This window comes from Miniopterus natalensis, chromosome 12, assembly GCF_054644295.1.
Source record: "Miniopterus natalensis isolate mMinNat1 chromosome 12, mMinNat1.hap1, whole genome shotgun sequence".
NCBI lineage: Eukaryota > Metazoa > Chordata > Mammalia > Chiroptera > Miniopteridae > Miniopterus > Miniopterus natalensis.
Genome location: NC_142092.1, coordinates 65,497,897 through 65,510,898, shown reverse-complemented (window position 1 = coordinate 65,510,898; position 13,002 = coordinate 65,497,897). Strand labels below are relative to the sequence as shown.

At 42.1% G+C, this 13,002-nt stretch overlaps 2 protein-coding genes across 2 annotated transcripts; one reads left to right on the top strand and one right to left on the bottom strand.

The window, feature by feature from the left end:
- Window positions 1-1,189: 1,189 nt before the first annotated feature.
- LOC107535549 (olfactory receptor 1J4-like) lies at window positions 1,190-2,167 on the bottom strand. The gene has a single exon (XM_016211055.2). The coding sequence runs from the start codon at window positions 2,165-2,167 to the stop codon at window positions 1,190-1,192; it is 978 nt and encodes a 325-aa protein (XP_016066541.2).
- A 9,408-nt stretch (window positions 2,168-11,575) lies between these two features.
- Window positions 11,576-12,520, top strand: LOC107535548 (olfactory receptor 1L8-like). The gene has a single exon (XM_016211054.2). The coding sequence runs from the start codon at window positions 11,576-11,578 to the stop codon at window positions 12,518-12,520; it is 945 nt and encodes a 314-aa protein (XP_016066540.2).
- The last annotated feature ends 482 nt before the right edge of the window (window positions 12,521-13,002 follow it).

The window sequence follows — 13,002 nt, the reverse complement described above, 5'->3', positions numbered from 1 at the left end:
ATACAAAGTGTTAAAAATGATATATAGGGCGAAGCAAAAGTAGGTTTATAGTTGTGAGTACACAAAATACAAAGTTTAGTCATGTATTATTAAGTATTGTATGATTTTCCATACAAAAAACCGTAACCTACTTTTTTGCCCCACCCTGTAATTGGCTGAGTTGGTGTGTTCCAGGTTCCCTACTGGAAAGTAACTATTTTTTAAAGTTATTATTTTAACCTTGTAATTAATAGGCATCATTTGGGTAGATATTTTTATACTGTATAAACATAACTTTTCCTTTATTAAAATTTCACTCACTACATTTGACATCCATTAGTGATTCTTTTTTTTAAATATACCTTCATTGATTTCAGAGAGGGAGAGAGAGAAAAACATCAATGGTCAGAGAGAGTCATTGATCAGCTGCCTCCTGCACGCCCCAACTGAGGATCAAGCCCGCAACCCGGGCATGTTACCTGACCGGGAATAGAACCTTGATCTTCTGGGTCCTAGGTCGGTGCTTAACCACTGAGCCATGCTGGTTGGGCTGGTGATTCTTATGTGAGAAAATTATTGCAAATGTGGTGGCCAAATGGTGATTTTTATAATTCTATCATTTCCCATATTTATTAGTTGTATTTTCCTAAAAGAAGAAACTTAGTCTTATTCCCCGGGTTATTTATTTATTTATTTATTCATTCATTCATTTATTCTCTCTTTTTTAACACATAAGCAATTTTTAGAACATAACAATTTTCATAGTGTAATTATTCTTACCACGGCTGATTGCAGTCTGCCAACATAACATCATTGATTGTGAGTTGGGAAGAGATGTGGAGAATCAGCTTGAAGCCCCCAATAACTAGCATAAAATAATCAGGTCAAAAAAGAAAAATAGAAAGTTCACCAGGAGCAGATCATGATGCTAAGTCGGCGTGTTTCAGTAACGTAGTCTAAGAGATACATAAAAGCTGGCATATTGCAAAGGAGAAAAATATTTCCACAAGTACAGTTCTGCAGGGAATTTTGCCTGTATCTTATAAGAGCAGGTGAAGCAAAAAATATTAATTAGGAATAAAGAATTATTAACAATCCTGGAGGCAAATGGACCTGGTGACATATTAACAGCACTTATACATGACAACAGAACTCATACTCTTACTAACTTTATATGGGGAGCTGCTGACCATACAATATCTTTAGGAAGTTATCTCACCGTGCTCCTGACTGCAACAACAGGATTTAGTGGTTGCCGCTTAAAGAACTTAACCCTTTGGACACACAGTTCTAGGGCCTGTTTCATATCTCTGTTCCTCAGGCTGTAGATGAAGGGGTTCAGCATGGGGGTGACTACCGCATACATGACCGAAGCAGCTATGTCCTTGGAATCCCAGGAAGAGGAGAAAAAATAAACACCTGCAAGTGTCCCGTAGTATAAAGACACCACAAAGAGGTGGGAGCCACAGGTAGAAAAGGCTTTAAAGAGTCTCTTAGTGGAGGGGACCCTCAGGATGATGGCCCCTATGCGGATATATGAGCCCAAAACAATAGCCAAAGGCAGGACGTAAAGCATTCCTCCCTCAGTGAAGATGACCAGCGTATTGAGGGAGATGTCAGAGCAGCTCAGCTTCAGGAGGGCAGCGAGGTCACAGAAGAAGTGGGTGATGGTATTGTCAGCACAGAAGGACAGTCCCACCAAGAGGAGGGTGTGCAACAGGGCCCTGCCACAGGAGAGAATCCAGGAGCCAGCCACCAGCATCGTGCACAGCCCCTCCCTCAAGATGGTGGTGTAGTGCAGAGGGTGACAGATGGCCACGTACCTGTCATATGCCATCACTGCCAGAAGGAAATTGTCAAGAGAAGCAAAAAGTATGAAAAAGTACAGCTGAGTAATGCATCCCACATAGGAGATGGATTGTCGCTGAGTCTGCATGTTCCTGAGCATCTTTGGGACAGTGACGGAGGAGAGAGAAATGTCAGAGAAGGCCAGGTGGCTGAGGAAGAAGTACATGGGCGTGTGCAGGCGAGAGTCCAGCCTGATGAGCAGGATGATGAGCAGGTTGCCCAGCACCGTGGTCAGGTACATGCCCAGGAACAGGGTGAAGAACACGCCCTGCTGCCCTGGCTGGATGGGGAGCCCCAGGAGGAGGAACTCGGACACGCTGCTCTGGTTCTCAGGCCTCATGCTGCTCTTCTGTCTGCGGGGGATGAAGAAGGTTTGAGAATCTCAGACCCCTATAAAGAACAACCAGGACCATCACATCTCACACTGTAATTCTTCAGGGAAAACATGAATGTTAACTACACTCCTATTAATTTCTCACACCTGTGAATATGCATCTTCCTTCTATCCCTGTCTGTGTCCAGGATTCTTTGCACCCCAGAAGCAGCCAACAGGACCTCATTGCACAGAAGCAAGAGAGCATTCGCTGTGTCATTCACCATGATTTATTGAACATGGAGCCTGTGTGGGGACCTCTACTAAGGACTGAGATGCAATAGTGGACAAGACAAGCAGTGTCCCCCCTTCTATGAGTTTCAGTCTTGATGAGCCTGGGGGGATAATTTCTACACCAGGCCAGAGCCAAACCATAATAATTCCCTGCGGCAGATAGAAAATGAGCCCCGAAACTGTTGTCAGTTGTTTCTGCCTTAAAGTAACTGAGACTCCAGTGCTGAGCTGTGTTGCTGGAGCGTTGTCACACTCCTCCTGTGAACCTTCCAGGTCCCCTTCACCCACAAATGTAAACTCAGGGACACTCTAGAAATGGGTGGCCATTTAAAGCCACTTGATGCCAGAATAGCTCAGAAACCAGAATAGTCCACAAACTATTTTACATAATAGTGCTGCACATTTATTTGAACATTTGGGTACTTGGCTAAGGACTTTCCCTCTGTTTCCTAATTAAATCCACACATCAGCCTTACATTCCCAGATTTTAAAATCTCTTCACAGCTGCACTAAGAATTTCTCTTTTTTCACCTATTTTAGCTTTTAAGAAATAGAAACATAAATTACACAAATTCTGTAGGCACCCAATCGTACAGTAGAGACAGAATGGCACACACACATGTGTATATCTGTATCTATAATATGTGTTATGTAATATATATAACTGACATATATGTATTACCATTGTCTATCAATTAAAAATTACCAAGTATTATCTACTTCTTAGGCTTCAGCCTAATATGTCTGTGTGATCAGAACCCATAGTCTTAACCATTACGCAGGGAAACTTCCCTTTTGTTGCTTAGGGGAGTCAGGCACAATGTATTAGTTTAGAGATGTGTGGACACAAAGTTGTCCAAAATTTTCTTGGTTCCCCTACTGGATAATTTCATTTTTTATACTTACATACTTTCCAACTGGTAACAATCTCAAATACATTAACTTTTACTTATCCAATAACTGTTTACTCAAGGTCTCTGTAAGGGTCACAAGACAAGTGTAATTCTTTCCATTTTATAGATTTGGAAACTGAGGCCAAGCTTTTAATAACTTTCCCAAAGTCTCGCCACTATTTGATGGTGATTTTGCCCAATAACTTCACACAGCATGATGCCTTGAGTTTATTTTGTTAGAGATGTTTAGTATAAGTAAAAAAAGGGTTGCAAAATTCTGAGTGACTCACTCACACTCAGGTACATGAAATGATAGCAGATTCTTTCCAAGAAATAGGGAATTGTTTACACTTTGTCTATCTCACCCATAAACACACTCACAATGCACATCAACACGCCTGACTCATGACACACCTGGTAAACACTCAGCTCACCACAGATACATAACTCAAACAGTATACACACACCACCAAAAACAGAGAGGCCACACACAATTCAAAAATCTCATAAGAAACACGCACCAGTAACGCACATGCATATCCAGCCACACTCACAACAAGCAGCACACACCCTCCTGTTCCTGAGAGGCAGGCTTCCCTCCCTTCTGACCATCCCGTTCCTGGGGAGGCAGTCAGCATGGGGCAGTTAAGCCTATTTAGTCACAGGCACAGTCATTACACCAGCACCAGCACCCCAGGCATGTGGTTACACACATGGTAACATACACAGAGAAAACCAAGCAACACACCTTACTGCTCTCACAAGTGTGTCACCCACAGACACAGCTCACACATGCATCAGCACATGCTGCTGAGCAGAGGTCAGAGCCCTCTCTGACCTGACCTTGGTTCCTTATGAGGTCAGGCATCTTCCTGTCCAGCAGCAGAGACAATCTCACTCCTGATGCTCAGCTGTGATGCCAGTGTACACGATCACAGGCATGAATCAGGAGTCCCTAACCACACGCCAGGAGGTGATAACTTGGTCTACATGCACTAAAACTGGGGCCCAGATTAGGTCTAACTTGGGAAAAGAGTTAGGGTGTGAGTCAGATACATAGCACATGCACATACATGAAATTACCAAATGACATGTACACAAACATATACAGTATATATAGACACACACATAGGAACACAGAGTCACGTAAACCCACAAGCCAGATCCATCACCAAGTGCAGATTTCCAGCTTCTCTCACCTGTGCTCCTCATTGGTGAGTTCAGACCCTTTTGCTCCAGACTCTTGCCCATCCCCTCAGCTTCTCTTCAGGAGACTCAGTACCCAGATGAAAAGGAGAAACGTGGCCTTAGCGCTTCTACAGATGTTCATGTTTTCTAACCAACTCCAGAGCAGTGAGCAAAAAGATAATGTTTAAATTACCAGTGTGGGAACTGAAACAAAGTCCCCAAGCTTCTGGGTCAGGGAGGAGTCACCACAGGCCTATTTCTTACTGCCCTGTGGGGAGCTGTGCATCCAGGAGCCAGAGGGACTGGAATCCTAGGGGACAGTGTCCCTGATTCCAGGGATGCTCTGGACTCCTTTCTTCTTGGGTGTTGTTCCAGCTGGGACAAAGTATTTTTAAAAAGAGATTGTAATAATGGCTTGTTTAGAAAGGTGTTGGCCAGTTTGAGGGAAACTCTTAGATGGCGAGGGCTAGCAACGGTGGGAGACAGGTGCAAGTGGAGGGAGTGGCCGTCAGAACTTGTAGTTGTAAGAGAGGACCCCTAACCAGGAGCTGTGAACACCTACTGTCACTCCATAGTCCGACAGGGAGGACAGAAGAATAAATCCCCTTCTTCCCTCTCCTGCCTTTCAGTCTCTTGCTTGTGCTTCCCATTGGCCGAATCCAAAGGGCCAGGGAGCCCACTTAATGCAGCCCTTGAAGGTCAGACTCCCGACACAAAACAGGACGGAGAAGGCTGGAGAATGGGCCTGAAGGGACAAATGGAGAATACCTAGCATACATTCGTATAGACAATACTTTCTGGTTACACATATTTGTGCCAACTTGTGGGTGGCAAATATGCCGATTCGTTTCCTTCTGCAGACGTGCTTCCTTTCTTGGTGTCAAATTGCCTTTACAGTTTTATCATAGAGACTGTAAACTCTAATAAAGAGAGAGGGTGATATTTTTAAAAATTTATCTTTATTGTTGAAAGTATTACGGATGTCCCATTTTCCCCCTCATTGATCCCCTCCACCCCGCTCCCCCCCCCGGGCTTTCTCCACACTATTGTCCGTGTTCATGGGTTATGCTTATATGTATGTAAGTTCTTTGATTAATCTCTCCCTGCCTACTCCCCCAACCCCGCCTTCCTAGAGGGGGTGACATTTTATAGAATGACCTTCTTGTGTCCTGCCCATGGCTCAGCAGGTCATATCTGTCTCTGACAAGGGCTACAAAGAGAATATTTTGGAGGATCATAATTGCCTGCCTGGTTGCGAACTTTAATTTTAGTGATATGCCTGTGGATATTCTGTTCTCTCTTACAGAGTAATTATGGGCAAAAGACTTCTAAAATATTTTTATTCTGAAATCATTTCAGACTTACAGAAAAGTAAAAATGAAACAAAGAAGTTCCTATATGCCTTTCACTCAGATTCCTGAAAAGTAAATATTTACCACGTTTGCGTCATTATCGCGTAGATGCCCGTATGTCTGAGACTCAGGATGTAGACCTTTGGCAGGTGCGCCACAGTGCGTATCATCGTAAGGACGCCACTCTCAGTTTGTCTCATTACTGGAGATTTTAACCGTGGTCAGTTGAGTAAGGTGCGTCTGCCAGGTTTCTCTACTGTAAAGTTAATATTTTTATCTTTGAAATTAGTAACTAGAATTTGAGTAGATATTTTGAGGCTATAAAAACATCCTATTTCTCATTTAAATTTAAACCACTGTATATGGCATCATACTTAGTAAGAATCACCTGATTCTTGCTGGAAACAATGATTGGAATTGTGGTGGCCAAATGGTGATTTTTCTCATTTCATCAGTCATTCTACATGGACTAGTTCTCTGTAAGAGGGAAGTGTCCCCTTGTCTGCTGTTTTTTAATTAATTTATTTATATCATTTTTGATCCACAGATTCTCAGTTAATCTCTGAGTCATAATCCATTACAGTTGTTATTCTTTTTGAAGATCAAATTATTCCAGATTGGGCCGTTTTATGTTTATGAGTGAAAAGTCACCAGAAATTATAAAACTGTTGGGGCAATGAAAAAAACGGGGGGAAAGTATTACTACTGTTTAAGTAAGATTACAGATGTGTCAGAGGTAAATGCTATCCTGAGGATTCTAGTTCCTGGTGTTCGACTCAAGAGTCCATCCCTTTAAAGTCCATCACCTTGCGCCATCGTCAGTGAAGCCTGTTAGCATTGTCCCTCTGGTCTGCTGCAGCTTCATTCCCACTTCTCTAAGGAGAGTAACTTCTGGGAGATCATATGTTTGCACAAAAGAGCTACTTATTTTTACCCCTTTATCTCTCAAACGGGTAACTTTATATAAACAAAAGTCTATCTGAAAAGTAAATAACACAGCAATCCCATTTACTGTAATATCAAAACCAGTAAAGTACTGAGGAACAAATTTAACAAAGAGGTGAAAGGCATGTCTGCTGAAAACCAGAAGACATTGAGGAAGAAATCAAAGAAGACAGAAATAAATGGGACTGTATCCTGTGGTCGTGGATTTGCAGACCTACTGCTGTTAAAATGTCCATACTACCCAGAGTGATCTACAGATTCAGTGCTATTCCTTTCAATATCCCAATGATATTTTTTACAGAAATAGAAAAAACAATCCTAAAATTTACATGGAACCACAAAGATGAATGGGTAAAGAAAATGTGGCATTACCTATCATCCATCTATTTCAGCCACAAAAAAAGGAAGGAAATCCTGTCTTGTGCAACAACATACATGGACCTTGAGGGCATCATGATAAGTGAAATAAGTCAGAGAAGACAGATACTATATAACCTCATTTATAGGTGAGATCTAAAAAAGACAGCTCATAGAAACAGAGTAGATTGGTGGTTGGCAGGAGCGAGGAGTGGGGGATGGGAGAGCTGGGTGAAGGTGGCCAAAAGTGCAAACTTATAGGTATAAACTGAGTAAGTGCTCATTGTAACATAACTTACAGCGTAGTGACTACAGTTAACTGTAAGACTGTATTGTATATTTGAAAGTTGCTAAGAAGGTAGATTTTAAAAGTTCTCACCCCAAAGAGAAAGTTGTAATATGTGAGGGGATAGATGTGTTAACTGACATTATTGTGGTGACCATTTTGCAATATATACATGTATCAAATCATTGTATGGCACACCTCAAACTTACACAATGTTATATGTCAGTTCTATCTCAATAAAGTTAGAAACAAATGAATAACTATTTGTTTGAATGAATGAATGAATGAATGAATGAATGAATGAATGAATGAATGAAAAGAAGGAAGGCCACATGAATAGTAAGTGGAGGAGGACAGACCCAGGACTTTCTGTCTCTGTAGTACTTATGCTTCACATGTAGGTTAACATTTGAAAATTAAACTCAAGGCTAAGGAAAAAAACACATGTGTGGTGTGAGACGGTGGTTTACACTGAGGGCAACAGAAGAGTGTGTGTTCCTGTGAGAGCGTGTGGATGATGTTTGCCAGATTACACAATACTCTCTACGAAATTCACAGGGAAACCTTCTGTCTGGTTTCAGTGCCAGGAATAGTTGTTATCCTCACTTTTCAGATGAAGAAACCGAGCCTCATAGAGGTTAAGAAATGTGTTAAAAGCCCCTAAGTGGCAAGGCCAGCATTCTAATAAATATCTCCTTTCCTCAACTTTAACCCTCAAAACACTGCTCTGAGCCTAAACTCTGAAAATGCATGATTTTCCCAAGACCCCTTTCCTAAATATGACAGTAGCCTTTGCCTGAACCATGTGCTTTAAACTCATAACTTAGAAAGAAGTCTAATCCACCTGCCTCCCCAGACACTGGGACACACACATACACACTATTGATCTACCCTCACTAAATCCCCTGATTGCTGCACCCTCCTTTATTTACGTATGTGCCGCCTGACTCTAGAATACACCTTGGTCCTCATCAGAATCCCCAAACATAAAAATATTCACCCACAGAAATATCTGTCCACCCTTGATAACCAGCCTATAGTTGGGGAAACCGAAGCATGCCCTTGAGAGATGTTAAGAGATTAAGAGGCTCTGAGATTATCCCCAACATCTATTTTATTTTATTTTTTATTTTTTTAAAATATATCTTTATTGATTTCAGAGAGAGGAAAGGAGAGGGAGAGAGAGAAACATCAATGATGAGAGAGTCATTGATCGGCTGCCTCGGGTGTGGACTGGGGATCGAGCCCGAAACCCAGGCATGTTCCCTGACCGGGAATCGAACCCTGATCACCTGGGTCCTAGGTCAACGCTCAAACGGCTGGGCTTATTTAATTAATTAATTTATTTTAAATAGCCCCAACATCTAAACAGGAAGCCTCGGATCTCCTCACCCCTTTGGAGTCAGCTCTGCTAACTGTGATTCCCTTTCTGCTTTCTCTGCCTAGAGATCACAGGACAGACTCCCCTGAGAGGTCCTCACAGCACAACTCCCTCCCCTAACAAGATCCCCAGAGGCCAGCAGAGTGGGGCTCAGACTCATGAGAAGCTGGCTGGGCTTCCACAGTGAAGAGTCCTTGCCATTGATTGAGGGCATTGCTGCCTTCTGAGATGTGGAGCTGGGAAAAGCAGTTGCATGCTGGGGACAAGATGTTGGGAGAGGAACTGGTTTGAGGCCAGCAAAGGGGGGACTGTGCTATCCCTTTAGAGTCGTCTATTAGTTCCTCCCTCCTTTCCTGTTTCTCTCCGTGTTAATCAGCTCAGGATTTCACGGGAGAAACACGAGGGAGCTGAGCTTCGGCTGAGAGCAGACTCAGAGCTGATTAGCAGATGTGCAGATCAGCTCCTGGAGAGACTGGGAGGGAAAGAAAAGCTTCTGGATATGAAGGTGAGCTTCAGGAAGCTGGCTACTCGGTTTAGTACTTATCTCCTCCCTGGGAGTTTCAAATATCCCACAGATTAAGAAGTCAAGGGGTGCAGCTAAAACTTCCATCTGGCTTTAGGTTTTACGTCATCCAGTTTGATCTCTAGGCCATCTACACCGTATCTTTTGGTGGAAGGAAAACCCTATCAGGAGAAAAAAAAAACCATTACATCCTCAGCTTCATCTACTCACCTTGTGCTTTTAGACCTGTTCTTTCTGATTCTCGGATCCAAAACCTTCTTCCCTTTTTTCTAGTCATCAGCACGGGTGATCCTTCCACTCAGCTTCATGGATTAACCCAAATCTCCGCTGATTTTTTGTATTCAGCATTCCCTAGGCAGCCCTTTCATAAAGGACTCATTTTTGAATTGACCTGTATTTGACAAACTGCTTTTCAGACACGGACTCTCACTTGCTTTTCATAAAACATCAGGCATCAGCTTTCAGACAGGTTACGGACGGCAATCCAACCCCCATTTTTGCATTAAGTCCAGCGCCCTGTCCAGGGCACAGCCACAACTCCACACAGTAGACACACCCCAGCCATGCATGGCCAATGTTTTCCACCTTGTTTTGGCCAGTTAATCATGGATATTCAAATTTTCAAATAATTCTACCATCTGTACAACATAGAAAGATAGGTCACCTCCAGTAGGCTTATCTCTTTCTAAGTGCTTTGAATGTATCGTCTCACTAAATCCTCATAAGAATGTGAATATCTGTGCCCAGTATCATTCAGGAGGAGACTGGGGTCTAAAGATGTTTAGTATCTCACAACTAAAATCTAAGTTTTTTGTTTTTTTTTTAACTCAGCAACTTTCAAATATGCAATATAGTATTATTAACTATAGTCACCATGCTATACATGACATCACTTACTTGTTAATGAAATTGCAGCATTTAATTGTTATATGAGTTAACATATTAATATATATCAGTGTTAAATGATTTTATTATTAATATATAAATTATTATGTAATATAAGATGTTTTTAAATGCTTGAGAATTTCAGTGTAATAAGCCTGTTCAAAATGTGTGAAAGAATATGCTATCCTAAAGAAATTATTTTAAACACTTGGGTGATAAAACTATGTTCACTGTAAATATTTTTATGGTAACCAAGAATATATAAATAACCAATGTCTCAAAATATTGGAAAATCCCTATGTAGTATGTCCATTCACAGGTATGGATGAATATGCTGATTCTAAAAAATTGATTTAAAACACTTTGCTGATACCAGATCTCTCATTGCAGAGATTTTTATGGTAGCAAGAAATGGGGGTCATTTTGAAATGGAGGTCCATCCAGGTAGCTGGATATGACTGAAAAAACACATATGGTTTAAAAATTAACATGTTTCTCATTGATACTTTTAGATACGTGTATAAAAGATGAATTTAAAAGCATGAATTGAATACTCAACAATTGATGCCCACACTGTATAAAATGTGATTTAGGACAGGGGGTTAAAGAAAGGGAAAACAATTCACCAAAAAGGGGAGACTTGCACAGACTGGTCATGATAGATTGCCATGAGCTATGGAGGGTGAGCCTCTCACTCTGTGCTGGAGGAGAAAACACACACACACACACTTTGTTGAAGTGGCCTCAACATTCCTCTTAGATTTGCCCTGTAATTTTGGCAGACCCTTATTTTTTTCCAAGATAGTGCAAAGATGAATGACACAACTGAAGTTGCTTTGGTGGGGACTGAGTATCCTGTGACTTTTCTATCTAAAACACCTCCATCCACACTTCCCATCCATCACCATTCCTTTAAATACTGCTTTATTTTCTTCACAAGTTTTATCCTTACTTTATATTGTCCTTTGTGTGAGCTACACAAAGGCAAGGATTTGTTTTTATTGTTATGTCCCCATCAGAGAAGTACTGCTTTGCAAAGAATAGGAGTTAATGAACTTGAGTCAGAGAGGTCCATCTCTGATGATTTTTAAAGGAAAAATCTTATTCTGTCCCTCCAGCTTTCAGTGTAAGGACCTTATGATGCCCATGGACTTGGAAAGGGAGTAACCACATCAAGGACTATGAGGTTGATAAACTGTCCCTGCACAGCAGCTAATTGTGATTAAGTAGAGGAAACGAAGGCTTTGATGGGTTCTCGTGATTTGGGTTCTGAAGTTGGAGCATGTTAAATAATAAATAATAAATAACAAAGCTTCTTGTTACTGGAGTCAATGGAAAGAGTCAACCAAACCAGCAGTGTCTCTGAGTTCATTCTTCTGGGACTGTCCTCCCGGCCCGAGGACCAGAAGCCACTCTTCATTCTGTTCCTCATCATATACCTCGTCACTCTAACAGGGAACCTGCTCATCATTTTGGCCATCTACTGTGACCTCCAACTCCAGACCCCCATGTATTTCTTCTTGAGTTTCCTGTCTTTCACTGACATTTGCTTCACAACAACCATCATCCCCAGGATGCTAGTTAACTTCCTGTCGGAGAAGACCATCTCCTATGCTGGGTGTCTGACTCAGATGTATTTTATTTATGCTTTGGGCAACACCGACAGCTTCCTCCTGGCAGTCATGGCCTTTGACCGCTATGTGGCCATCTGTGACCCCTTCCACTATGTCACCACCATGAGCCATCACCGCTGTGTCCTGCTGGTGGCCTTTTCCTGCTCATTTACTCACATCCATTCTCTACTACACACACTTCTGCTGAATCATCTCACCTTCTGTGACTCCAATGTTATCCACCACTTTCTCTGTGACCTGAGCCCCCTGATGAAATTGTCCTGCTCCTCCACATTTGTCAATGAGATTGTGATAATGACAGAAGGACCTATTGTCTTGGTGACCCCCTTCCTATTCATTACTTTCTCTTACATGCGAATCCTCATCACAGTTCTCAGAATCCCCTCAGCGGCTGGGAAACGCAAAGCCTTCTCCACTTGCGGTTCTCACCTCACGGTGGTAACACTCTTTTATGGAAGCATCTTTTATGTTTATTTACAGCCCCTCTCCACCTACACCGTCCAGGACCACATAGCAACAATTGTCTACACAGCCTTGACCTCCATGCTAAATCCTTTTATCTACAGCCTGAGAAACAAAGACCTGAAACAGGGCCTGAGGAAGCTAATGGGCACAAGGAAATCCCAGGCAGCAGCCTCTTGATAAATCCACTGGAATCTGCTCCACTTGGATCTGGTTTCCACTGGCTCTTGGTAAACAGACTGCTGGAGCTTAGCATCTTGAACCCGTGTGAGACAAGGCTGTTCTGGGCACTTGCATCCATTGACCACAGCCCCACCACTGGCCCTGCCTCTGCTTAAATCACGATGTCCTTCCTCACCATTCCTCCACTTCCTTACGAAGATTCATCACTCACTCCTTTCCCAATACTCTTTTAATTCTTTTCCCAAAAATACGTCCTGAACAAATTTCTGTTTAAGAAGACATCCTCCAAAGCCCTTCGCATTTCAGTATACTGCTGAAAATAATTACTTACCATATAGCTGTTGAATGCCTTTGCAAGTACTCAGAGGGGGAAAGAATGGAGGGGGAAGAGGGGAGGGAAAGGTTACAGCTCAGCTAATCGCATCATTTGGAGGATTTTTCTAATGCCTTATTGTACTCTTTCTAAAAACTTTTTCTAT

Excerpts from the sequence above, each read along its gene's own strand:
- LOC107535549 (XM_016211055.2), bottom strand. The coding sequence starts at position 2,167 with ATGAGGCCTGAGAACCAGAGCAGCGTGTCCGAGTTCCTCCTCCTGGGG.
- LOC107535548 (XM_016211054.2), top strand. The coding sequence starts at position 11,576 with ATGGAAAGAGTCAACCAAACCAGCAGTGTCTCTGAGTTCATTCTTCTG.